At 39.0% G+C, this 25,960-nt stretch overlaps 1 protein-coding gene across 1 annotated transcript in view; it reads left to right on the top strand.

The window, feature by feature from the left end:
* Positions 1-25,960, top strand: part of Tmem131 (transmembrane protein 131) — a 168,011-nt gene that overhangs the window by 85,347 nt on the left and 56,704 nt on the right. The window contains exons 5-15 of the mRNA XM_003471684.5: positions 4,979-5,102; positions 9,358-9,474; positions 11,574-11,696; positions 14,914-14,994; positions 17,003-17,153; positions 17,268-17,324; positions 18,200-18,261; positions 21,412-21,520; positions 24,177-24,285; positions 25,060-25,213; positions 25,303-25,473. Of these exons, the coding sequence (XP_003471732.1) occupies positions 4,979-5,102; positions 9,358-9,474; positions 11,574-11,696; positions 14,914-14,994; positions 17,003-17,153; positions 17,268-17,324; positions 18,200-18,261; positions 21,412-21,520; positions 24,177-24,285; positions 25,060-25,213; positions 25,303-25,473 (1,258 nt within the window). The remainder of the gene's footprint in view (positions 1-4,978; positions 5,103-9,357; positions 9,475-11,573; positions 11,697-14,913; positions 14,995-17,002; positions 17,154-17,267; positions 17,325-18,199; positions 18,262-21,411; positions 21,521-24,176; positions 24,286-25,059; positions 25,214-25,302; positions 25,474-25,960) is intronic.

Consider the following 25,960-nt stretch of genomic DNA (forward strand, 5'->3'; position numbering starts at 1 on the left):
AGGCAAGGCTTTTGGAAAATGACTGGATCATGAGTTTGAAGCTCAGTGTTCCATTAGAAGGTGGGGTTGGTCAGAAGAGACAGGTCACTGGGATGTGAGCTGAAAAGTGATATCTCCCTCTCTGGCTCTTCCCCTTAACTTTCTATGCTTCCTGGCAACCAAGATGGGAGCAAATTTCCTCTGCTGTGCCTCTCTGCCAGGCCATTCTGCATGTGACCATGCCAACCATGGACTGAAACTGTGAGCCCAAAAAAAGCTTTCTTCCTTTAAGTTGAAAGTGTCGGGTGTTATGTGTGAGCAACAGAAAAGTGATGGAGACATACACCATGACCAAGTGGTACTGATCTCGAGAATGCAAAGTTAGCTTAACATTTGAAAATCTAGAATAAGGGAGAAATATGATCGTGTCAATAAATCCAGCAAAAGCATTTGAAAAAATGCAGAGCATCCTTTTTTTAAAATATAGCATCCTTTTATAATTCTCAACAAGCTAGGAATAGAAGGGAATATAAGTGACCTAGTAAAGGTCACCTATAAAAATCCCGAGGCTGACGTACTTAATAGTGAAAGAACGAAAATTTTCCCCCAGTAGCAAGACCGGGATGTCCGTTCTTGCCATTTCTAATCACAGTTATGTTCCAGATCTCACTGGAGCAGCAAGGTGAGAAAAAGAGACCAAAGGTACCCAGATGAGAAAGGAAGAAATAAACCCAGCTTTATCTACAAATCTTGTGCCCTAGTATATAACCCTAAGGGAAATACTTTAAACATATAATATAAAACTATTAGGAGTAATAAGCAAGTTTAGTAGGTTAGGGGATACAAGGAAAATATTTTTTAAAAATCTTCTTTTACATTAGCAATGAACAACCTTAAAAGTAAGAAAACAATTCTATTTACAGTTGTATCCTAAAGAATTAAAGAGCCAAGAATATAGCTCCAATGCACAGGAACTGTTTGGCAAGCACAGGGTCCTGAGTTTGATTCCCAGTACCAAAAAAAGAATTAAATACTTAAATATAAATTTGACAGAAGCAGTATAAAACTTGTGTACTGAAAGCTACATCTCATTACCAAGAGAAATGAAAGAAGTAAATAAGTAGAAAGGCAACCCATGTTTATGGATCAGAAGACACACACCAAGGTTGCAGTATCCTAAACTGATCTATGAATTTAACTCATGCCCTGTAAAGATCTCAACTGCAGAGCCGGGTGTGGTGGCCTGTAATCCCAGCACTCAGGAGGCTGAGGCGGGAGGATCACTGCGAGTTCCAGACCAGCCTGGGCTACAAAGTGAGCTCAAGGCCAGCCTGAACTGCATAGTGAGACCTCAAAAAAAAAAAAAAAAAAAAAAAAAGGTCTCAACTGCAGAAAGTAACAACCTGGTCTTAAGATCACATGGAAATAAAAGTAATTCAGAGTAGCCAAAACAGCCTTTAAAATAAAAACAAAGAGAACTTCAAAATGCAGAAACTTTCTACAAATCAGTAGTAGTCAAGACACTATGATACTGCCGTAAGGCTTGTTGTATAGATAAATTGAAAAGAATTTAGGTCCTAGAAATAAACCCTTATATTTTTGCCAGTTGATTTTGACAGTAGTGCCGTTCCTGGAAAGTTGGGTCCTGATGCAGCCAGGAACCCGTCCCTTGCTCCTTGGTCCTCAGTTCTTTGTGCCTTTGATGAAGCAGAGATAGGCAGACATTTATTCCTTCAGGTGAACAGGCTGGCACTGTCCCAAAGACATCTGCACTGTGTTCAAGTTTGAATATTTTTATGCACACCCTGCTCCCTGGGATTCTGGGAGCTATGATGATCACGATGCTTATTGCCATTTTTCTTAGATGCTGCTTTGGGATAGTGCTGATAGCTCAAAAATGTCTTCCCTGAGCTGTTAAGTGGTTAGCATTTCCTCAGGGCTCTTAGTCATATGAGAAACTTAGTGAAAATAAGTTCTATGTAAATCAGGTCTCAGCCTGAGCGGGGAGCGTCTTTAAAGAATGTTCTCCTTTCTGACGTCATTGGACATGGGCCGTAGCACCCAGCAATGCCATGTGCCTAGTTTTGGAAAGAGAGGTCCAGGTGGCAAGCAATGGGAAGGAAATGTGATGCACAGTATGTAGCTTTAAAATGTCACTGTGCTCTGTGGAATCACTTTGGATCTGAGACCTAACAAATGTATGGTAACATGAAGCTATCACTGGCAAGGCAAGCTATTTTGGACTTCCCAGCACCTCTTATCCTCGAGCCCACTAAGGTCTGACTACCTTCTTAACTGTGCCAAGACAATTTAATGGCAAAAGAATGGTCTTTGCAACAAATAGTGCTGGGACAACTTGATATCCACATGTAAAAGAACTAAATTGGATCCCCACCTCACAACATACACAAAACTTAGTTCAAAATGTATCAGAGCTAAACTATAAACATCACAAGAAACTATTAGACCATATTGCCATTACCTTGGATTATGCATTGTTTTTTTAAGGTAGGAATCTGGAAGCACAAGAGACAAAAGACACAATACAGTTGTTGGTCTTCATAACATTTAAAACCTCTTGTGTTTCATATGATACCATCACAGAAGTAAAAAGAAAAGGATAAGATACTTGCAAATCACATATCTCATGCAAAATATATAGGCCTGGCCAAGTCTAATGTTAACAAAATGGAGAAATACCGAGCAAGTGCGAGCTTGTAAGTTCAATCCCCAGTACAAAAAAGGTGGGGGGAGGGGGATAAAATCCTTTTACAGGCACAGTCATAAAATTGGGAGTGGTATTATAAGCGGCTACAACATTGTATATGTTATCGAATTAACTATACTCATGTACCGTGTTACTGTGGTGTGTGAATTTATAAGCTACTGTCATGGCGCAAGTTAATAAAGGATAGAAGACCAAGCCTTGGTCTTGGTTTCACCTTGTGAATCTTAAGAGAGAGATTATCTCAAAAATGGAGAGCCCAATTCCATGCATACACATCAAACTTTTGGCTGCCCCATATCTGTCACACTCTGTCCAAAACAGAGCTTAGGCAATAGCATTGTTGGACAGATGTGTCTTCCTGTGTTCTAGCCCACTAATTGCAGGACTGGAGAGAGGACATAGAGGAGAACATGCTCAAGGGCAGCCAGCCAGACCCTTTCTTCTGTTGAGGGTTGAGGAATAGGTTCCACTTGCTTTAAGGTAAACAGAAAAGATCTAAAGAATAACAGAGTTTGGAAGCCTTCCTGAACCTTTCCCTCTCCTAGGCTCTCAGTTCCCCCTCACCTGCCAGTTCAAGGCAGTCTGCAGTGTCCCCAAGGGTTTCTCACTGAGGAGTGCTATTTCTTGGAATCGGTATCTGCCTCTAACTTCACAGTCTGTTCAACATTGTTGGGGGATTAGGTGGGAATAGCAAGAAGAGCCAGCATGTACTGATTCACCATCCTTCAAGAAACCCAAAACCCATGGTTCATTTTCTTAAGCTAGCAAAAGTTGTCAGCTGTTTATTCCCTGTTTTGTCAACTTTCTAAAGTTGTAAATTAGAGGCAATCAAGGGGCAAAGTTGGAGTAATGAAAACAGAGTGGATACCCACAAAACCCAGTTCTGCTTCTGTTTTCAGCTGCTTAGGATTTAGAGTTAAAGCAGAGATCTTGAACTTGAATTATAAAACTCAAAATTTCAAAAAGCATAGACTGAGTTGGTTTACAAAAGGAAAGACCTTATGAAAGAAGGTTCTATTTGAAGTAGAAAATGAAAAGGTTTGCGGGATATGGAAGATAGAAAACATAGAGCAAATAGGTAGCAAAGACATAAGGGTCATGCACATGGAACTCACCTGACTTTAGTAGAAGTTCAGACTGTGAAAGCCTAGGGAGTTACTTCTTTAGGTTGAGTAGCACCAGATTAGGGAGAACCTTAATAACTAGTGAGAGGCAGCAGAGAAAGAGGCAGCATGGAGAGCACGAGCACATATGCACACGCACTCTCACCAAGTCCCTGGTACCATGCCGGGCAATATGGGCCGGATGCGGTGTGTTGTAGGATTTGACTTTTGCCCTGCAGCTGCTGATAATCTTGGGAAACAGACTGATGTCACTGAAATTATTAGAGAGCACTAGAAAAAACAATATGATTTACATACAGAATTCTTGGATGCTATAGGAATTAGGGAGCCTGTACAAATAAGATTAGCTATAGAAGTACTAAATGAACATCTTTTTAAGATTTCGCTTTTAAGGCAGTCTACAACATGAATGCTGAGGGGAACATTGAAACAGATCTAAGCATTGTTCCTTCAAGAGGATGTAGCTTAGTACTGGTGGTTAGGTCATGGACTAGACCCAGATGGCCTTGATTCACATCCAGATTCCAACTGTGATGGGGCAAGTTAATTAACATTTTGTGTCTCAGTGTCCCCATCTATAAAAGAAGGATAGTAAAAATCCCTAAGTTACAAGATGCCTTCCTGTGCCTCTGCCACTTGGCTTCTCTTACGTTGAAGAACACAGTCAGTGGATTTGAGAATGGCATGTGAGGGACCCTCAGTAGGAACTTGGGGTGGTATCAGAGGAAAAGCATGTGTGGCCCTTTCGCTCCTCGCCTGCTTCTGCAGTAGGCAGTAGACAGTAAACTTGGGCTGAGCCTGGCTTCGCTACAGCACAGCACTGACAGCACTGGAGCAGAGTAACAAATGATTGACACTCAGTAAGCATTTGTTGAGTAACAAAGTTATTTTTGTGTGTAATTCTACACAGTGGTCAGTTTGATAAATCTTTTAATATATTCAAATATGAATTTCCGGTTATTTTGATGAGTTTGCTCTTGCTATTTTGCCATAATGGAGAGCAGACACAGGGCTACATAGCAGGCAAGCATGTTGCCCAGAGCTACATCCCCAGCCCTGTTTAACTTTTTTTAACAACTAGTAATTATCTCAGCAGCTAGAATTATCTTTGAAGTATTTCATGACAGTTTTCTTTTTGTTCTTGCAGGCCAGTGGGAATGCCAAAAATGGAAAAAGTCTACTTACATAATCCTAGTTCTGAAGAAACCATTACCTTAGTATCAATATCTGCTACAACATCACATTTTCATGCATCATTTTTTCAAAATAGGGTAAGTATCTGTGTTAAAAATGACTTCTTCTGAAGTTTAAAATTGAAATTTTATATTTTCGTTGGTGAATAGCTTTATTTAGATGTAATTAGAACCTAGTTTGAATGTTTACCTTTTCTAGGTTTCAGTTTGTCCCATTTGCTAAGAATCATTACTTCTGCTCTTCAATACACATTATTCTTCTCAACATGAAACACCTTAACAGGTGTACTGGGGGCCAGAAAACAGCATTGTATTCTGACCTCCTAATTGCAAGCAAACGCCTCAGCTTTGTGTTAGCTTTCTGTTGCTACATAATGAATCACCACAAACTTGGTGACTTAGACATCACTGGCTCAGTAGTTGTAAACCCAGTGGGTTGTTTCTTCAGGGTATCATAGGGTGAAATTCAGGTGGCATACAGTCTGGGGAAATCCACTCCAGGCTGGCCAAGTTGTCAACAGAAGGAAGTTCCTTGTTGTTGGAGGGCCGAAGCCCCATTTCATCGCTGGCCATCAGTCTGCTCACTCTGAGCTCAGGCTCCCAAGCTCCTCATGGGGCTGCTCCGTCTCCAAGCCAACAGCCAGGCATCCTTGCTCAGGCCCCATCTTTCTCTGGTTTCTCTCCACCACCCACAGCACCCAGACTGTTCTTAAAGACGTATGACATTGGACCAGGCCCCTCTGGATGGGCTCCGTGTCTGTGTTCTGGGTTTTAGTTTTTGTAGTACTTGAACAGGCGAGGCAAGTGCTCTTCTCTTGCTGCATCCCCAGACCGTGATCTCTCTCTTGATGAACTCAGAACCCTGATTATACCTGTGACCCCTCTGTGATGCTGTAGTGGCTCACCAGTCAGTGTCTGCCACATCCAGCCAGGAAGCCTGGGCCACTGTAGGGTTCTGTTAACCAAAAGCATCTTCCAAAAGTTTACTTGTAACTTTTGTAGTACTTGTAACTTGTTATAAAACAGGAAGAAATTTTTTCTGACCAAAAAAAAAATTGAATCTTAAATGAGTTTTGAAACTGAAAGAATACATTACACCTTAATGTGTAAGTTTGCAGAATAATTAACAACATGCGAGGGAAGTCAGTGAATGGGACCACATTTCATCTTTTTACTGACTCCTTTGAAGGGATGTCCCCAAAAAACATAGAAGACAAGATACTGATTACTGTATTAATTTTATATTGTTTAGATTTCGTACATTTTTCCTTTCTAAATTCCTATTTCATTATATATTGTTAGGTAGCAATTTGTAAAGTGTTAAAAAGTTGACATAATTTTGCCTTTATTCATTTAAAAGTATTTTAAAAAGGAAGAATTAGTAAGTCAGTGTGTTGTTTTTGGTAATAAAGGTTTTATTTTTATGGTCCTCAGGGAAGATATTTCTTTTCTAAAATATTTCTTAGGGCCAGGATTTAACCCAGTGGTGTAAGCACCTACCTGGCAAACGCAAGGCTGTGAGTTTAATCCCCGGTGCCATTAGTTAATTAATTAATTAATTTAAATATTTCTTAAACCAGGCATGGTGGTGCATGCCTATAATCTCACACTAGGGAGGCTGAGGAAGGAGAATTGTTGTAAGTTAGAGAGCAGCCTGGGTTACAAAGTGAGCTCAAGGCCAGCTTGAGCTGCATAGTGAGATCCTGTTTCAAAAAGACAAAAAAATAGTTCTTATATTTCCTTTATGTTAGTTCTTTATGTCCTAAAAGATACTTTTACAATTTTTATTAGTACACTAATGGTCTTAATAGATACTCCAGTGTTGAAAGAGACTCGTGTATACAGATGAAAACCTGAGTCCCCAGGAATTTGCCCCAGAACTGGAATTATTTACTAGAACCAAGGTCAAGGTCTATGGAGTGACGCCTATCATATTTCGCTACAGTGGGTGGCTCATGTGTGACAACCTATTTATAGAGGTGTGCTTTTGTATAAATGGAACTGCCCATCTTTCAGTCACTGCCCACGTGCAGAGGCATGTTGGGTTAGAGCACAGGTAAAAATGGAGCCAGCTCAAAAATAGCTCACAGCTGCACTACACACTTTATTCTTAACCTTTACCTCACTTTGCTAATTCAAGGGATACTTTGTTGTTTCTCCAATTGAACTCCCAGCTTCACTTGGGTTAAGGGCCACAGTTTTCACTACTTTTTTAAACTGTTATTACAGTACAAAAGAAAGGAAGAGTTGCAAATGGATTCTTGCTGGTCTAGGAAAACAGTGCAAAGGAGAGGAGCAGAGGGCCCTGCGGGTCCCATCTGAAGAAGTCAGCCCCACTGGGCTCTAGTCTACTGAGTATAAGCCCAGGTGCATCTCTGAGTTCTCCAGCAGAGTCAAAATTTTTGTGTGTATCGCCACGTTTTACGCAATAAAAATTCAGTTTTAGAAAGACAGTGTGGACTGAATAGCACAATCTAGTGAGTTTGACATTTCTGAACTAGACTCTCCCACGTACCCACCCCTGTAGATGAACTTTATGCAAAGAAGATACCTTTCTTAAAAATGTGTTGTTTTTTTGTTGTTTTGTTTTGTCTTTTTCGTTTTTATCAGTACCAGGGGTCGAACTCACAACTGCCTGCTTGCAAAGCAGGCACTTATGCCGCTGAGCTAAATCCCCAGACCCTCTTAAAAATGTTTAAAAAGGCAAGCAGAATTTGTACTTAATCAAACAAGTAAAAACACCTATGTTTCTGCTGTCTGGAGGTGGAACTGAATGATGAAGATTATTACATGTGTCAATCTACTTTAGATTAACTGTACTTACCTCTAAAGGAGATGGTGAAAATCTGTACTTCTTATCTTTCCCTTCTTCATGTTTTCTATCTCTTTTCCATATTATAAGACATTGATTCCAAAAGTTCAATAGGTAGAGAGGACAGAGAATGAATTTTAGTTGGGAGGGAATAAAACCTTTTTTCCCCTCCGCTTCAGCATCAGGCCTGCAGTGCGAGCCTCTGGGGAGGGAAGTGTCCCGAAGAGGAACCTTCTCTGTCGCTCGTGTGCTGAGTGTCCCTGTCAGAGTCCCTGGTCAGATCAGGTTTCTTTGACAATAAAAAATTTTCTGTAACTTACGTTTCTTTAAACTATTAACTGATACCACCTCTACATTAACTAATCAGTAAGAAATATAGAAAAGAATAATTATTATTTGAAAGGTAGTTTTACAATCTTATTTTAATATATATGTACAAATAATCTTCATTTTAAATTTTGACTTTAAAGACTACCTGGCTCAGGTGTGAATTCTAGTTTTCAAGTACAGTTTCTAGGAGTCCTGTAGTCATCTTCAGGTCCACTCAGCCTGAGGAGTCTTTCCACCCGCTTGTGTACCCGTTCTCTGCCGTGGGTGAGTCATGAGGTGTTTATCTTCTTTGGATTTGGGGTAGCTGATAATCTGTCATGAGTTCAAGTTGTTTTTGTGAATTTCACTTCCTGGGCTTTGAGCTGAACTAAACCTTGGATAGCACATGGGCTTCTCACCATAGAGGCAAACAGAGAGGCTGACAGCTCTACACATGCTCAGGGCGTCATAAGGCTTCGCTGCAGGCCCAGTCTCCAACTTCATAAGTAGCCCCTACCGTTTGATAGCAATAAAAGTTTATTTCAGGGACGACAGTGGCATTCTCAGTCTGCACAAAACAATAGGAGTGAGTTCCAACGCATTTTCCCCCTGCCTTCTTTCCTAATTTAAATTGCAGAGGCCTTTGGTGCCTTGTGTGAATTTGGTGCCTTGTGTGCAGAGGTGGAGGGGTTGAGGCCTTGCTTGTGCTTTAGACTAACGCAAGCTGCTGCACAGTAGCATGGTAGTCCATTTCTGTGAAACGCTCGGCCTCGGCCCAGCACCTGCCTGATTATGTGATCACAGATTGCCTGTCGTTGGGGTCCTCATTGCAGCCTAGTAGTTGTTGCATGAAGAGGCCCAGAGGAACTGTCTGTTGTGCAGAGCATTTGTCATGGACGGATAAGTGACTGGACATGTTTGATATGACCATACCTTTCTTATTATTTTCCATTGCATAATTTGTGTAACTTAAAGCTTAAGCCATTAAAGAAAAAAATGTTAGCTTATGGAAATGATTCTGAGATAACAGCTTTTTTTGTTTTTGGTACTGAGGATCGAACTCACAACCTTGTGCTTACTAGGCAAGGGCTTGGTCACTGAGCTAAACCCCTGGCCCTAAGATACTTGTTCTATAGAGAACTGAACTAATTTCAGTCAGCATGACCTGACTTTCTTGGTTACCAATTTAACTTTATTGCTTTTCTTTTCCAGAAAATTCTTCCAGGAGGAAATACATCGTTTGATGTAGTATTTCTTGCAAGAGTAGTAGGAAATGTAGAAAACACTTTATTTATTAACACATCTAATCATGGGGTATTTACTTACCAGGTAAGAATCAGATTAAAACTTTTAATTATTTTATAAATTTTAGTCATCATCATTTGTAAGACCACCTTTTAAGAACTCACTTGAGAAATGGGATAACAGAAAATGTAAAGGTTTAAGTTTAGAGCATTTTTCTCTAAACTTAAACCTTTACTGTGAATATTCCTATCCTAGTGAAATGTTAATTAATAATCTTAAAGTTATAGCTGAAGTGTTAATGTAGTGTAAGGTTGGTTGCAAAAGAGTGGCAATAGATACTGTCATGCTAACCATTAAATTTTTTTTTCTTAATTTTTACATACTTAGGAAGTATACTTGATAATAGTTTTAAGAGTAAAACATTTGCCTACTTTTCTTTAGAAAATACTGTATTAAGTTTTTAATTTTTAATGTAGAACCTTTAGATTATTAATGGAAGTTAATGCTTATAGGACTAATGGTAAACTGGCCTTTTTGTGTAACAGCCATTATTCTGTGTATGAATCATGATTTTTATGTATCAGGGTTATCAACATTATAAAGAAGATAGTTGCTTATATTTGTTTGGTATGATACTGTGCATGTACTTCTGCCTTGTGGATTCTGTTGTTCTTGTTTTTTAAGAGGAAGTAGAATTTTAGAAAGGTTAAATAATTTCCCAAAGTCTGCTGCTAGTGGTCAGCAGGAACATAGACCCGCATCTTTCTAGCCAGAGCTGACAGAGCTTAACACTGAGCTATGCTCCCCAAGGAATGCAAGTGTTTAAATCCCTGCTCAGCTGACACTTCCCAGTCTTTACGCTTCTGGTAAACATTTCCTCTCCAGTGTCCTGAACACTTCGTATATTTGGAAAATAAACATCAGTAAATATTTTATTTTAGTCAGAAATTGTGTTCTGCTTCCTCTGGGTGAATTAAGTTTTTAAAGATTATTCAGCAGGCCTCAGTAAACTTTTGATGCTTGGTTCAGTGATTTTGAAGTGCTGTGTAGATGACAGTCCTTTAACTGTACTGTCAAGTAAGTGAAAAAGAATGCCATGAGAATGAAGGTCACCGCCCTATAAACACATCCCCCAGCAAGCCCAGGTGGTCCAGATTGACCATCTGAAGACCGTGATCAGGTTGTTCTCAAAGTGAGCCCCACTGGCCAGTTATCTTCTGCTTTCCTTCACGTCTAGTCTTTCTGCAAGTCCTCCTCATAAATATATCTCAAATCTCACCCCCTACCACCACTAAATGTTTTGTTTGAAGTTACCACTGCTGTCTTGCAAGCAGTGTCACCCTTGCTGGATTAAACATTAGCCATCTAGCTACCTTCCACTCTTCCTCAGCCTCTTCCACAATCTGGAATTCACTCTGTAGCCAGAGGGATTTTTTTATTAAAATCTTTTTGCTGGGCATGGTAGCACTCGCTGGTAATCCCTAGCACTCAGGAGACTAAGTCAGGAAAAATCCCTGCAAGTTTGAGGCCAGCCTGGGGTACAAAATGAGTTCAGAGCCTGAACTGCAGAGAGAAACCCTGTCTCAAAAAGACCAAAAAAACACAAAACAACAACAACAAAATCCCAGAAGGTTGAGTAACCACTATTAAATAACCAGTAAAATCTTTTCTTGGTCTCTAGTCTAACCTCAGTACTAGAATGTAACTCTCATAAGGATAGGCACATTATCTGTCTTGTTAAGTATTAAATTGTTCACTGCTGCATGTGTTTATCCGAGTACATTATATATCCCATAAATAATTGTTGTTTGAATAACTGGCTCACCCTGTCCTTTGTGGGAATAATCCTGGCTGGGCTTGATGTTGAAGATCACCTGAGCCATACATCCAACTTCTACTATCTGGAGTAGGGAGATCTTTTGATTCCCTATTTTCTGTTTATGTGCTGCACAATTCCAAGAAGGTCTACTGTCATTTCAGATTCTAATATGTTACAGAAATCATTCCAAATATACATATATAGAGTAAATTAAATATGCACCAAAATCAAGGTTTTTAATAGACTATTAATGTTTTACAATTAAATTAAATTCACTGATCTCTGTAGATCAGGAGTTATAAGTATAAAAACAATAATTATAAAAACAATTCAGATGGCTTTTTTTTTTCCTTCTTTGAATCAGGTATTTGGTGTTGGAGTTCCAAATCCCTACCGGTTGAGGCCATTCCTTGGGGCAAGAGTCCCTGTGAATAGCAGTTTCTCCCCTATAATAAACATCCACAACCCTCACAGTGAGCCTTTGCAGGTGAGTTTCCCAGGTAATTTTGGCTAAGCCTCCCTTAGGGTGGGAATTAATGCTTAGCATGAAATCTCAGTTTGTGAGTTTCCAAGACTGTTTAAAGTAATGGAGCTTTACTGGTGTTGTCAGTGAGGGGTATTACTTTTAATATCGTTCACTGCAGTCTCAAATTTGGAGTACAGCAACCTGGATTTGAAGTTTTTGGTACTATTTTTAAATGATTGAGTTCTCTCTGTTCTAACTTAGGCAGCTCTGCATCTGAAAAGCATTTTCAGCCTTATGAGCACTCTTTCTCTTGTTTTTCTGGACTCTTTCTGGCTTAATATAAACTTTTTAAAAATAGCTTATGTTTCTTATAATTTGTAGTGATGGCACCCTGGTTATTAGCATTCAGGGAAGTGGTGAGAGAAAATCATGATTTAAAGCAAATTACAAAATTGTATGCCTTGTCTCAACCAACCTTTTGAAATGTCCCCCCAAGTTCCCTGTCTCTTGTTAGTGGGAGTGGCAAATGTTTCTCCTTCAGAGATGACCGCACATCCCCACTCCGCACCTCAGTGGCGTCCAAGTCTCTGATGTGTGCGGCCACTGTGGCTTCTGCCGTGTTGCCTGTTAGAAGACATATGAATACTTTACTGAATGTTCACGCTGCATCACGTTTGGGCCCCAGAACTCGTTAGGACTGTATTGCAGGTCCTAACAACCGCTGGAAGGGGAAGGATAGAGAAAAAGTTGCACATTGCGTAGTTAAATGCAAGGCTTTGGCTATGCAAGTGGCTTTTGTCCTCCAACAAGTCCCTGGGATAAATGTTCATAGACAATGAAAAAGAAAAATGAGGAAGTTTGGGAAGATTTTCACAGCCTGAATAGTGAAATATTTAGGCAAAATGATCCTTGCCCAAAAGAAAGCGAATCAGAGGTCTACCCCAAGACTTGTATTCTGTGCCTGTAGCAGCTTTGTCTCTAATGGCCAATTTGGGAAACAACTGTGTCATTCATCAACATGTGAACATAGAACACTGCACTGTGGCTTGCTGCCTCCTCTCAGGCTGCCTGTGTGCTTCTTCAGCACTACCTGGTTCCTTTTTTATAAAGAGGCAGCCCAGGAGGAGCCAGCCCTTGTAATGACCAGTGAAAAGCCCAAGAAAGGACTTGAGACTAAGAACAGTGATCATTTTAACTTATAGGTGGCAAGACTGGACAGGTCTGTGGTGCCATTTAAGGTGAAGTCGCGTACCACCTAGTAATGCCATCTCGGTGCCAGAACTGTAGGGGGCGTGGCTCAGCTCATCCTGACTAGCACAACCTAGGCTCTCTGTTCTTTCCTTCTCCCCGCCCTGTTCCTCTGTAGTACATAGAGTAACTGCTGTGGGTGCTTCTTTTTTAACTGAACAGCGAATAGTGTTTTAATTTACATCAAATGGAAATGAGATGGAGGAAAACACTAGTTCTGTGAAAATAGTCTTTTCTCCATGAGTAGCATTCTCGTTGAAGTTTACCTTTATATTTCCAGTAAATTGTTTTGCTCTGTCTTAACAAAATATAAAAATTCTTGCGCAGCTTGTTTAATGGGAGAATTTTACTGTTTTTCATTGATCATTGTGAAACAAAGCACAATTTTATCACTTTTTTGTGCATAGCTGTTACATGTAGAACAGTCTGTCTTTAAATAGGAATGAATTACTTTAAGGAGTAACAGCAACATCCTAGGAAGATTTCCCTTCACATATCTTGTTTAAATAAATTTCTAGTTTAAAATGAAAAAACAAAATCCTGTGATATAGCCCTAAAATGGAAAACAAGTGAATTTTAATACATATTTAAATAATATAACAACCTGATGAATCTCAAAACAACTGTACTGAATTAAGAAGGCCAGACAAAAGGATACCTACTGGTTATTCCCTTCATGTAAAATTTCAGAAAACTTAGCCTCACCAGGTGTGATAACACATGCCTGTAATACCAACATTTGGGAGGCTGAGGCAGGAAGATCACTGTGAGTTCAAGGCCAGCCTGAATGACAGTGAGATTCTGACGAGAGAGAGAGAGAGAGAGATACAGAAAGACTGAGAGACAGAGAGGAGGGGGGGGAGGGGAAGGGAAGGGAAAGAAAGGGAGGAGAGAAAGAAGGAAGAAGGGAAGGGGGAGGGAAAGGGGGGAACTCAGCCCCATCTGCAGTAACAACACAATCACTGGTTGCCTGGGGATAAGAAAGGACAGAGAGGGATGAGTGGATTATAATGGCCTGAGGAGACCTTTGGAGGCACAGGTATATTTAGTACCTTAATTGTAGTGATGGCTTCAGTGTCTGTGTACCTGTGTTGGAATTCCTGGGGTTGTACATTTTAAAGTGTGTGTTACTGGTCATACATTAGTGATACTTCAGTAAAGCCATTTTAGGAGAATCTGAAGTATAACCGCAGAGCTGTTAGTACCTGTGTTTTGTGACCAGTAGAAACCAGATACTTTCATGTTTTGTGTTTTGCTTTAGTTGACACAAAGTAATCATACATATTTATGAGGCATAGTGTAATGTTTCAAAACATGGGTACAGTGTATAGTGATCTGATCAGGGCAATTGGGAATAATATTTGTCTCTTCACAATTTCCCTTTCCTACTAGATCAGATGCTAGGTCTTGTTATATATGTGTGTAAATAAGCATTTGTATTACCATAGAAAATATAAAATTTGTATTTATAAAACTTGATAATTTCCATAAATTATTTTTTTAAAAAGAAAGTTTCCTGTTACTCACTAAAATCTAGTCTCTGAAACAGCTACATTGCTTCTAAGTTTAATTTTCAAATTTGCCTTGTTTCAATTAAAAATACAGCAGTACTGCAGTTCACAAATGCGTTTGTCTGCAAACAGTTTGGTTCACAAACAGAAGCATTTGGCAGAATATGATTTTGGATGCAGACTGCATTGAGTGACAACAAGGCCTCAGCTTATCTTTCCTGCACACGTACAGACGTGGCCATCTTTTCCAACATCATAGAATAAATTAACTTTGTGATCTGAAGTACCATGACACCATCCTTACTTACACATAGGAGACACTGAACTTAGTGATGTGTTATACCTATTCTACATTTTTATCTATGAATGTTTTAACTTCTTTCTGAAAATTAGGGTGTCAGACTTACTCCCCTTTAGCAGCAGGCCCCTTGCCTACAGGGTGTGTTTGGCGCCTCACTCTGCTGTGCTCTCCTGCCTAGGTTGTAGAGATGTACTCCAGCGGGGGAGACCTCCACCTGGAACTGCCAACAGGCCAGCAAGGAGGTACCAGGAAGCTGTGGGTGAGTGCAGCAATGTCCTCCTGTGTGCTGCAGGAAGCCAATCATTTTCCTAAATACAACAGATAAAATGTAATTCCTTTTTGCCTGAAAAAAAATCAGTAAAAAGAATATGGTTAAATGTATACAAATATATTTGAAAAATAAATGAGAGAGTGAGGGAAAAATAAAGTCCTAATTCTTAGAAAGATCAGTGAACAGAATTGGCAGGCCCTTTCACCCACTGTGGGGAAAGGAAGCAGTGTTTAGCTGTTGTCTCAGAATTATATTGGGGAGGTTGTTTCTAAATCTGGTCATGTATAATGTGCTGAGATTGGAAAACAAATGTGGTGAGGCTCGTATTCTGGAGGTGGAGAATTTAGCTTTCAGACTCATTGTTGACAGAGTCCTAGCTTTACACGTTTGTGGAAAATCTTGCCAAACCATTGTGATGACTTAGATTTTAATTCTTAAGTGCTCTGCATGTACCTGCAGTATTGTTAAATGTTCAGTAACAACTTTTTCGATACTTTGAGAATCGCTGTCTTGGGGAATACTAGCAAATATTAACAAAATTAAACAATATGTAAGAACTGCCTTGTTAAAGGTTCCTGCCTTATAAGACTTCTTACTGTCATCAACCACCATGTGCTAATCCCAAAGGGAAAAGCCAGTTGAGGTAAGTGACTTTGTACCATGATCCCTGAAATCATTGCTTCTCTGTACCTGGAGACGCACTGACTTTCTACTCTTAAGTACTAATGTCAGAGTTGCTTTATTAATTGCTCTGTGTCATACACAGACACAAAGCTTTTGAGAGGAATGTAGAAGTAACATTTTGGGGTTAGTGATTTGAACATTTTGAAACAGATTTAAAGCAGAAGCCCAAATTCAGGCCCAGCCTGAGCAGCACAGTGTGACTTAAGGAGACTACCAGGTTGGTGGCGCACACCCATAACTCTATGAGTTCAAGGCCAGCCTGGACTACATAGCAAGACCCTGTCTCCAAAATTAATGAAATAATTAAAAATAGAAAGGGCTTGGGGTGTAACTCAGTACTAAAGTTACATGCAGAGAAATTCCTGGGCTTGGAAGGAAGCCATATTGTTGTGAAAGTAGGAAAGCACTGAGCACCGCCTTTCTTAATTGCAGTTAGCCTTCCTCCTGTGGTGTATGTGAGTGTTATCCCATCACAAAACTAAATACTGACCTGTTTTTTGTTCCAAGAACATTAATAAATGCAGTTGGTGAACGGAATTTGCTTGCAAAGCTTTGTTTTGTTTTGTTAAGCTTTAAATGAAAGGAAAGCTAAGTCTCAGCCCTCTTAGTTATAATTTATAGAAATTCCTGTGAATCTCTGGTGGTGGCATTTCTGTCAGGTAGAGAATTTCAGAACTAAATTTCCATACCTACCTAAGCATCACTAACTCGTTAAAATATAACAGGTTTTGTAGATTAATCTCATCTTTTAGTGGTGATTTTTTTTTTTCAGCCCTTTTGTTTTTGAGACAGAGTCTTGCTATGTAGTCCAGGCTGTTGTTGCACTCACTAGATAGCCGGCCTTGAACTTCTGCCTCTCCCTCTACCTCAGCCTCCCAAGTGTTGGAATTGCAGGTGTGCACCACCATGCCCAGCTTGTTTTCGAATCATTTGACTTCTACTTTGCTTGCTTTGCATACTATATTCCATTAGTTTCTAAGGAACACAGCTTTTCACCTTTTTTTGTGGGGGAGAGCATTTTTGAGACAGGGTCTCACTATCAGTTTAGACTGGCCGTAAGCTCACTTTGTAGCCCAGGTTGGTGTCAACCTTGCAGCGATCCTCCTGCCTCAGCCTCCTGGAAGTACAGGCATGTGCCACTGCGCCAAAAATCAGAGTATGTATTATAATCTGTGAGGCATATTTAATTGGCAGTATATTTTTTTCTTAATATATATGTAAAGGAATCCATCTTTCACTGGATGTCAGCAAAACAAGGTAGTTTTGCAGTTTCACAAATGCCATACTACATTATTATCTGTTCACTTCTCAGGAAATTCCTCCTTATGAAACCAAAGGGGTGATGAGAGCCAGTTTTTCATCCAGAGAAGCAGATAATCACACAGCCTTCATACGAATAAAGACGAATGCATCAGACAGCACAGAGTTTATCATTCTTCCTGTTGAAGTTGAAGTTACAACAGGTTAGTGGGAAGCGAAAGATATTGCAGGTTTGTTTTGTTTTGTTTTGCTTTGTTTTGTGCACATCTTACTTGAGCAAAGTGAAAGATAATTGTTTACTTTTCCTTTTTTCCAAGCTCCGGGTATTTATTCTTCAACTGAAATGTTAGATTTTGGTACACTACGAACACAAGGTAAAAAAAAAGTTTATGTAAGTCTTCAAAAAAGTTTTTTTTAACAAGATTCAGTGCTGAATGACTGTACTGTGTTTCATAATTCAGCTTTGAAAATTATTTCTCAGTGGATTTGGTGGCTGACCTTAGAGAAATCACAGTATTCACAGGTTTATAACCTATTACCTGGAATGGTAGTAGCATTGCTTACCAGGTGAGGAAGTAAGAGCAGGGCAAAATGTACTTCTGAATGGAAGATGGAGGCAGAAAGTAGTTCCTTTTTGTCTTAATCCAGTTCCTCATCCTTTCAGTTATGCTGAGTATTTTTTCCTAATGTTAAGGAAGTCAAGAGATTTACTTCTGGATTTTTGTATGAGTATACACTGTTAAACTGCATTGTAATAGTACAGTGTTAAAAATTTATCTCAGAGAAAGAATTTGAGTTCTAAAATTAAAAACCCAAGTGAAGATCTTCAAAGGAAAAGAAAAAGTACTGTACTTGTACTTTGAGATTTACTTAAGGCATATGTAGTGAACATTTTGTTGTTTAGCACTGAAAACTACATCTTTAAAAATTATATTTTCTTTTAGTTTGATAATTTTACACCGTATGTTATTAATTTTGTTATACTTTGAAGTGAATAATTGGTAATATCAGATCTCTGTTCGGATTTTTTTTCTTACATCTTCCCTTACAAGAGAACAGTTCTTGAAAATACACACTGTCCTTATGAATTTAAATCATTCCTAATGTTTTTTTCATGAATGTGATTGCCATATTTATGTTATAATTCACAATCTAGAGAACCTCCGATTTGAAAACTAATGAGATAAAGATTCTAACTTGTTGTGAAGCACACCCTTTTATGACATGTTTTTCTCCTCCATTTTAACAGATTTACCAAAAGTCTTAAATCTTCATTTATTAAATTCAGGAACAAAAGATGTACCAATAACAGTAAGTTTTTACTTGTTTCCTTCCTGATTCATTTAGTCTTTGTTTAAAAATGTATGGCAAGGGGCTGGGGATTTAGCTCAGCGGCATAAGCGCCTGCCTTGCAAGCAGGCAGTCGTGAGTTCGATCCCTGGTACCGATAAAAAGGAAAAAAGATAAAAAAAAAAATGTATGACAGAATCAAAAATAATTTAGCCCTGGCTCTGAAGAATTATGCTTTGCAGTGATCTGGCCAGTGTTTGGTTCTCAGTGTGACGTGAGAAACCACCCACGTCATAGGAGGCGTGGGGTCCTACCTGCGAGGCGTGAGCTGGACCCAGGCTCCCATTTCAGCAGAGCCAGACAACAGACTTGTAGACAGCTGAATCCTAGAGTCTCCGCACCCTGTGGGAGGAATGAAAAACAGATTATGAGGATTCCACTGGATTTGATTGTCAGGCTTAAGATATGTATGAGTAAAGAAGGAGAGACAAACCCACTATTTAAGTATTTTGTTTGCTTTTCATTTGTTTTGGCTTTCTTCAGAAATGGGTTTTAACTGATTTAGATTTATGTTTAATGATAATGAACAAATAATTTAATCCATTCATATAAAACATCAGTTGTAACTGAATATTTAGTTACTACTTAGTTCAGTGGATGTTATGGCAAAAATTAATACAGAATATACGATTTTCCTCCAGGGGGTTGCTATGAGTTCAGGACCAGCCTGAACTGCATAGTGAGACTCCGTCTTAGACACAATAAAGAAATTTTCCTTCTCGGGAATGGAAAATCTGTAAGTGTCTCATATGTGAAAAAACTTTTTTTTCAACTATTGTGGAGCTCTCTCTATTTACAGAGACTATATTTGAGCAAAAACCATTATTTAGTTAGTTCTGGTGTAGTATTGTACAAGTTGGTAACAAAACAGTGGTGTGGCTGCTGACAAGGAAGGTCCACCCACTGCAGGAGTTCACTGGAGGTGGGAGCCCCAAAGCACTGTTGGTGCTGTTTATAGCCAAGAGCAAGTAAAGGAACTAGGAGCCGTGTCTGTAAAGCCTGTGTGAACTTTAGAGCTTTAGGAGATCATCTAAGATAAAAGTGGCAAAATTAATTGAACCACAAAATTTTGTAAATAGGGGGATCTCAGGAAATACCAAAACAGGGGGCTGGGGATTTAGCTCAGCGGCATAGGCACCTGCCTTGCAAGCAGGCAGTCGTGAGTTCGATCCCTGGTACCGATAAAAAGGAAAAAGACGAAAAAAGAAAATACCAAAACAAGGCCAGGCGTGGTGGCCTGTAATTCCAGCACTGGGAGGCGGAGGCAGGAGGATCACAGTGATTTCAAAGCCAACCTGAACTGCAGAAGCAAGTTTAAAAAAAAAAAAAAGACCAAAACTCTACCACCACCACCCCAAGTATTCAACAGATGGGGAAAATGAGTTTGAAAAATGAGCAGTTTACTCAGGCTCACATTTCTGTCACTACTGGATTGTCACATTTATTCTGTGTGCTTCCTTCTCTTTCTTAAAAGTGTTACTGTGATAAACTAGTGTAATGGAACTAAATGAAATTTTCTCCGATTTGTAGTTTATCATACAGGTTAGACTGCTTTGTTCTGCATTCTCTCTGTCTCTTTCTTACATAGACACATACACACACCCTTCAAGGTATGAAGAGATTGTTATTTTAATGATTGCTAATTACAACAAGCTTATTGTTGAGATATTGCTATAAACAAATTATTCAGCAACACATGCACACCCCAGTCTGAGATTCCAAAGCAAATGAGAAGGCCTCCCCAATAGGCAAGGAAAGCAGGTAAGAGTTAAAATGCTAAGAGAGCCCTAGGCCAGCCACTGAGGTCACTAAAAATACCAAGCACAAACAATTCCAGAAGCATAGGGCCGGTAAGGTCTTGCGAATGGCTGAGGACCAGCCACAATGCAAGGGGAAGGGAGCTGCTCTGGTGTCCTGGGGACCATCACTCGTCTTCTCCTTCACACTCCGCTCCATCTTGCGGTACCTTTAGGCTCTGCCCTGTGACATTCAGTACAGGCAGATTGCTCTAGGCAAAGCAGGTGGCTGTGGGCCTGACTGTCCCCTGTTGACAGGCAGCTTGTTGAGTGCCACAGAAAAAGAGCAGTGTTCTTTCCAGTACGAAGTGACAGTCCCCGTACCCCAAAAAATTCAACAAATATCCCAGGAAGGTTTTGAGACTGAGATTAAGATTCAAAGTAAGTTATAAAGGAAGCTACACCCCTAGCCCTAAAGGAAGATTTTTTTAAAATCGGGATTTGTGTGCAACACCTTGATAATGTGAACACATTTGTGCACCAGGAAGTCAGGTCAATAGTGAGGAAACCTGGTTTCTAGTTCTGCCGCTGGCACCTGACTACTGAAACAGCACTGGGCAGTATGAGGTTTGTGCCAGCAATAAAACAGACAGGAGTGAGGATTTTTAATGGCCCTTCCAATTAAAATGATTGTGTCAGGGTAATCAAACGGTACTTTAAAATGTCTTCTTTAAAAGTATGCTCTAAAAATACAAGCTTTCACTGGTTTTTAATATTTTCGGTTCAATTATTTGAGCAGAATGATTTGACTTTCTAAGCTTAAAGTGTTCCAAACTCTTCTAGTTAAATATCCCTATAGTCTTTCTTGTGGCCTCCTCTTCCCCAGCTCAGCCAGGCCCGGGAGGGAGGGAAAGTGTGCCAAGAACCGGACTCCACAGAACCACTTGGCGTACACTGGGGTGTACACTGGGGCATACACTGGCCCCCAGGGTCGTGCAGTCTTCACCTTCAGAGACGCCAGTGTCAGACATAGTCACAGTGGTCTTTGCGTCACTTTCTCTGTTACACAAATGAGCCGTTCGTTTGGGAAATTAGCATCTTTTTTAGTGTTTATGTATTCATACCCAGAGTGAGACTTGAAATGTGTACTCTTCCTCGTTGTCATATGTTTCTCCTCTGGTCATCATTTTATTTCACAAAGATACTCTGTTAAATTTAATTGGAAGTTTTACTGGCCTATTCCCTTTAAAGGGACCATAGAAGTTAAAGTTGAAGTTTTTGTCCTGCCTTACTTGTCTAGTGTACTTGGAAGTAGAAAGCAGCCAGCCCTTTAGACCAGTAGTGCTGCACATGCACATCTTTGATTTCTTTGCAGAGTGTTCGACCTACACCACAAAATGATGCTATAACGGTACACTTTAAGCCAATCACATTAAAAGCCTCTGAAAGTAAATACACCAAGGTTGCAAGCATTAGTTTTGATGGTAAGTATTTGCTTTTTTTCTCCCTAAATAAGTAGCATTACTTTGATAAACTACAAAACACCTATGATGACATGTCCTTACAGAAACCCAGCCTTTTACACAGTCAGATTTTAGACTCCCATGGAAGTTTTTCCCTTAAGCTGTCATGAACCCTTGATTGATTGATGGAATAAAATACTGTAACTTCATAAAGCTAAATCAGTATTAGCAATAGATAAACATTAGCAAATACATTAGAATTGGAATATGTCTGTAATGTGGGCTGACCTGTTACATCTATTGTAATTTGCCTTAATTGTGCAGTCATTAAGTTGTTGTAATTAAGTGATAACATTTAAATTTCAGAAGCATGTTAAAGTATGAGGGCAAAAGTACTCTTTGTAACATTTTTATTTATTGGATTTTGTAAGCAGACAGCCCTGCATAACTAAAATAATAGCCTTATGATAAAATTGTCAAATTATATATTATTTCAAGTAGGTATAATGTATATTTTGTCATTTGAAATGTTAAGCTGGACTTTGAAATTTTTACATGTTTTCTGTTTTGCCTAGTTTAATAGGTATTTATTGTATTTACTGTCACAAAAATTTTAAATTGTGACTTAATGGCTCTAACCTGTGAATGTGATTAAATTTAAAAAGAATGCGCAGCAGGTGGCCTGTCATTGTGGGGTACTACTCCAGTGACAGGCTGCCACCTCGTAGACAGTGCATGAGAGCCCCTGTGCTGTCCAGGAGGGATCTAGATGGCCGCGTGCAGGCCTCAGAATCCATGCCCTGAGCCGAGTCGGAAGCGCCAAGGGCTAGGATTAAATAGGCAGCATGCTTGTGTGGCACAGACAGTGACGTGGGAGCGGAGGCGGCAGCACGTTCAGTTTTGCTGAGAGACTACTTTCTCTGACAGAGAAGTTTCTCAGAGCCAGGGCCGGTTCCGAGCTCTGAGGACACCAGAGGTGCCCTCTGATCCCCAGGGTGCCTCCCAGCTCCCCCTTGCTCCTCTCCAGCTCCTGTAGTCTGTGGTAGATGTCTCCAGCAAGGCCAGCATTCTACCAGCCCTAAAATAAGTGCTTCTTAAAAGGATTCTGTAACACTAAGTGGAAAGACAAAAAGAAAGCATCTTTAAAAACAAGTATTATATCCCCAGCCCTTTTTTTATTTTGAGGTCAAAATAAAAGGATCTCAAAAATTGCTAGATTGCCCAGGCTGGGCTTGAACTTTCAGTTCTTTTGCTTTAGCATCCCAAAGAAATGCTGCATTTCATAAAAATGTTTTTTAACATTGAAAGGAAATATTTTCATCTTTCCACCTCACTTTTTGTCATCATCCAGGTCCCAACACAAAACCTGTGATTGCTAAGCATTAGGGAGTATGTTCTTTATTTGACCTGATGTTTCCAGAATGTGCCATAGGTATTAACCTACAGTATTCACTTACCAAGCAAGTAATTTTTCTCATCAAAAATCACTCTTCATGATTGTTAACAATTTCCTTGAGATTTTTGACTATTTCATTTGTTAACTTATTATACATGACTTGATACCCTGAAATGCCTAAATTATGGGCCTCATGGTCACCCTCACATCAAAATAGTGAAAAATTAAAACTACCCAGAGATGGCTAACTAGCAAGTAAAAGGAAGTAAAGATTCTAAAAATCTAAGATTGCCATCTGGTTTTTGTTGTTGTTTTTGGTTTTTTTGTGTGCTAGAGATTGAACTCACGACCTAGAGTTTGCCAATCAGGCCCTTTCGCTGCTGAGTTAAACCCCCAGCTAAGATTGCCATCTCTACATTGCTGAACTCACTTATAAATTCTCAAGAGCAGAAGTGTGTTGGAAATACTTTAAAGGAGATAAAGTTGAACAGCTTTTTTACTTATTTTGAAAGGAATATCTTGGGTGCCCAGACTGAATCCACTGAATCAATTTCTGTAATTCCAGATGGAATTAGTTGGAACTACTACAAAATTTAGAGGTTTCACCTCCTAAGAAAGGAGGTAAAATAACTAGACAGGCTCTGATAGGGGAGATACATTTGTCTCCGGCTGGCTGATATGAGGAGTCAGCTCCGTACTCCTGCCCTTTTCTTGCACCAGGCTACTTTTGTCGATACTGTAGCAAGACTCTGGCTATAGAAGGAATGTTCTTTCTCAGTACAGCCATGAGCCTGTGGTTCTCAACAGAGAATAGTTTTGCCTCCCAAGAACATTTGGCAGTGATAGCAACATTTTCGGTTGTCAGAATTGGAGCAGTGTTCTGATATCTAGCAAGTAGAGACCCCATGAAGTCAGATGCCCGAAGTGCACAGGACGGCCCCGTACAGGAGAGAGTAATCAGGCCCTGGTGTTCCTAGGGCCCGCTGAGAAACCCTGCTGTTGTAAGGCTAACACTTGTGGTTACAGAGAAGGAGCTTGGTGTTGTACCTTTGGCTGGTGTTCACTTGCTAGTTACTAATCAGTTTATTTCATTACAGAAAAAAAACAAAACATTTCCCCTTTTTTGTATGAGAAAATGTGATTTTGATTTAAAATATAATAAAATTGCTCTGTGTACTAATATGAAAACTTTTTAAATAAAATTTTGTCAGTCTGCAGAAAACCGTTCACACTGTTCAGTAGTTTAAAAAAGTTTTTTGATGTTTTTTTTAATGCTTCCAGCCTCAAGGGCAAAGAAACCATCTCAGTTTTCTGGGAAAATAACTGTTAAAGCAAAGGAAAAGAGTTATTCTAAACTTGAAATACCGTATCAAGCAGAAGTTTTAGATGGGTGAGTTCCTTCTTAAAATAAGCATCATAACTTTCTGTCCCTTTGTTAAGTTTGCTTTTCTACTAAGTTGACTTTTGCAAAAATCATACCCAAATTCATCTATACCAGTAGGATTGTTGTTATAAAGAACAACCTCAATCATAAATATTTCATTTCATAAATATTTGCTTAGAAGAGAAAAGTAAATAAGTAATTGGAGTTTTGCTTAAAGATACGATGATTCAAAAGCAAATCAGATATTTAATAGTATTTTAATCATTGGAACTGTTTTCTTCCTGTCATTTTGTTGTAGCATGTAAGTGAATATGAGTTGGTACTATTTTGTAACTTGAAGCAGAATCATTTATATTTGTCTGTAAACTCAAACTCTTTGAGAATTACAACTTTTATGAATGGGCAGGAACATGATTCACTTTCTAATTACAGTCTAACCCATAAGCATTTAATATGCAACTTAGCAATTATTTATCTCAACAAAGCTGGTTGCAGTTTGAAAGATAAACTTGATTTTTTAAAGTAGATTAAGGTCCTTTCTGTTAATACAGTCTTGATTCTAATTATTTGATTTTATTTGATTGTGTATAATTCATTCAAGTACTACAGTTCTTTATGTTCTTTATATATCTAAATGTTTTAAATCATTTGGTTAATGATTAAAATATAAAAGTTCTAATTCTTTAATACAGTCCTTAATAATAAATTATGACAGAAGAATTTGGGTTTTAAATTAACATATGGAAATAAAAATGATTTGTTTTTGTTTTCTTCAAATAGTTATTTGGGATTTGATCACGCTGCAACATTATTTCACATCCGAGACAGCCCTGCTGATCCTGTGGAAAGACCAATTTACCTAACTAACACTTTCAGTTTTGCAATCCTCATTCATGATGTGTTACTACCAGAGGAAGCCAAAACAATGTTTAAAGTATGTCTTGGAGCCCTCCTGATTTTTAGTTTGCTATTCTATCACTAGGTGATACTGACACTTTGTTTTTCTCCTCTCCCATTTCCTAGGTTCACAACTTCACTAAACCAGTCTTAATTCTTCCTAATGAATCAGGATACATTTTTACTCTGCTTTTTATGCCATCTACATCATCCATGCACATAGATAACAACATTTTACTTATTACCAATGCTTCTAAATTCCATTTACCTGTGCGAGTATACACAGGGTTTTTAGATGTAAGTATTATCTACTTTTAAAATGTACACTGCCTGCCCATTTTGTGTTTTTTCATGTATTTTTAGGCAATTCTGTTGCAGCTCTTAAGTTTTGCTATTATATCTGCTCTACACATTGATATACTTTGAAAATCCAGGGCCCACCCTATGCATCCCCTGTGGTTCCTAAAACCAGAGATAATATTGAATCCTACTTAGTCATCCTTCCGTATTCTCAGAGGGATTGGTTTGAGAATCCAGTTCCATGGATGCCCAAGTCCCTTCCATAAAACAGCATAATATTTCTATGTAATGTACAAAATCCACAGACATTAAACCCACAGGTGGGGGGAGCTTTTCTATATATGAATATTTATGTTTTGGTTTAATTTATAAGTTAGGCCCAGTAAGATATAGAATAACAAGAATAATAAAATAGAATAATTATAACAGTATATTGAAATTAAGGTTACTACTTTCATCTTTTCACTTAAAGCATTTTTTAACT

This window comes from Cavia porcellus, unplaced genomic scaffold (genome assembly GCF_034190915.1).
Source record: "Cavia porcellus strain 051 isolate PalLab524CR breed Dunkin Hartley unplaced genomic scaffold, mCavPor4.1 scaffold_18, whole genome shotgun sequence".
Taxonomy (NCBI): domain Eukaryota; kingdom Metazoa; phylum Chordata; class Mammalia; order Rodentia; family Caviidae; genus Cavia; species Cavia porcellus.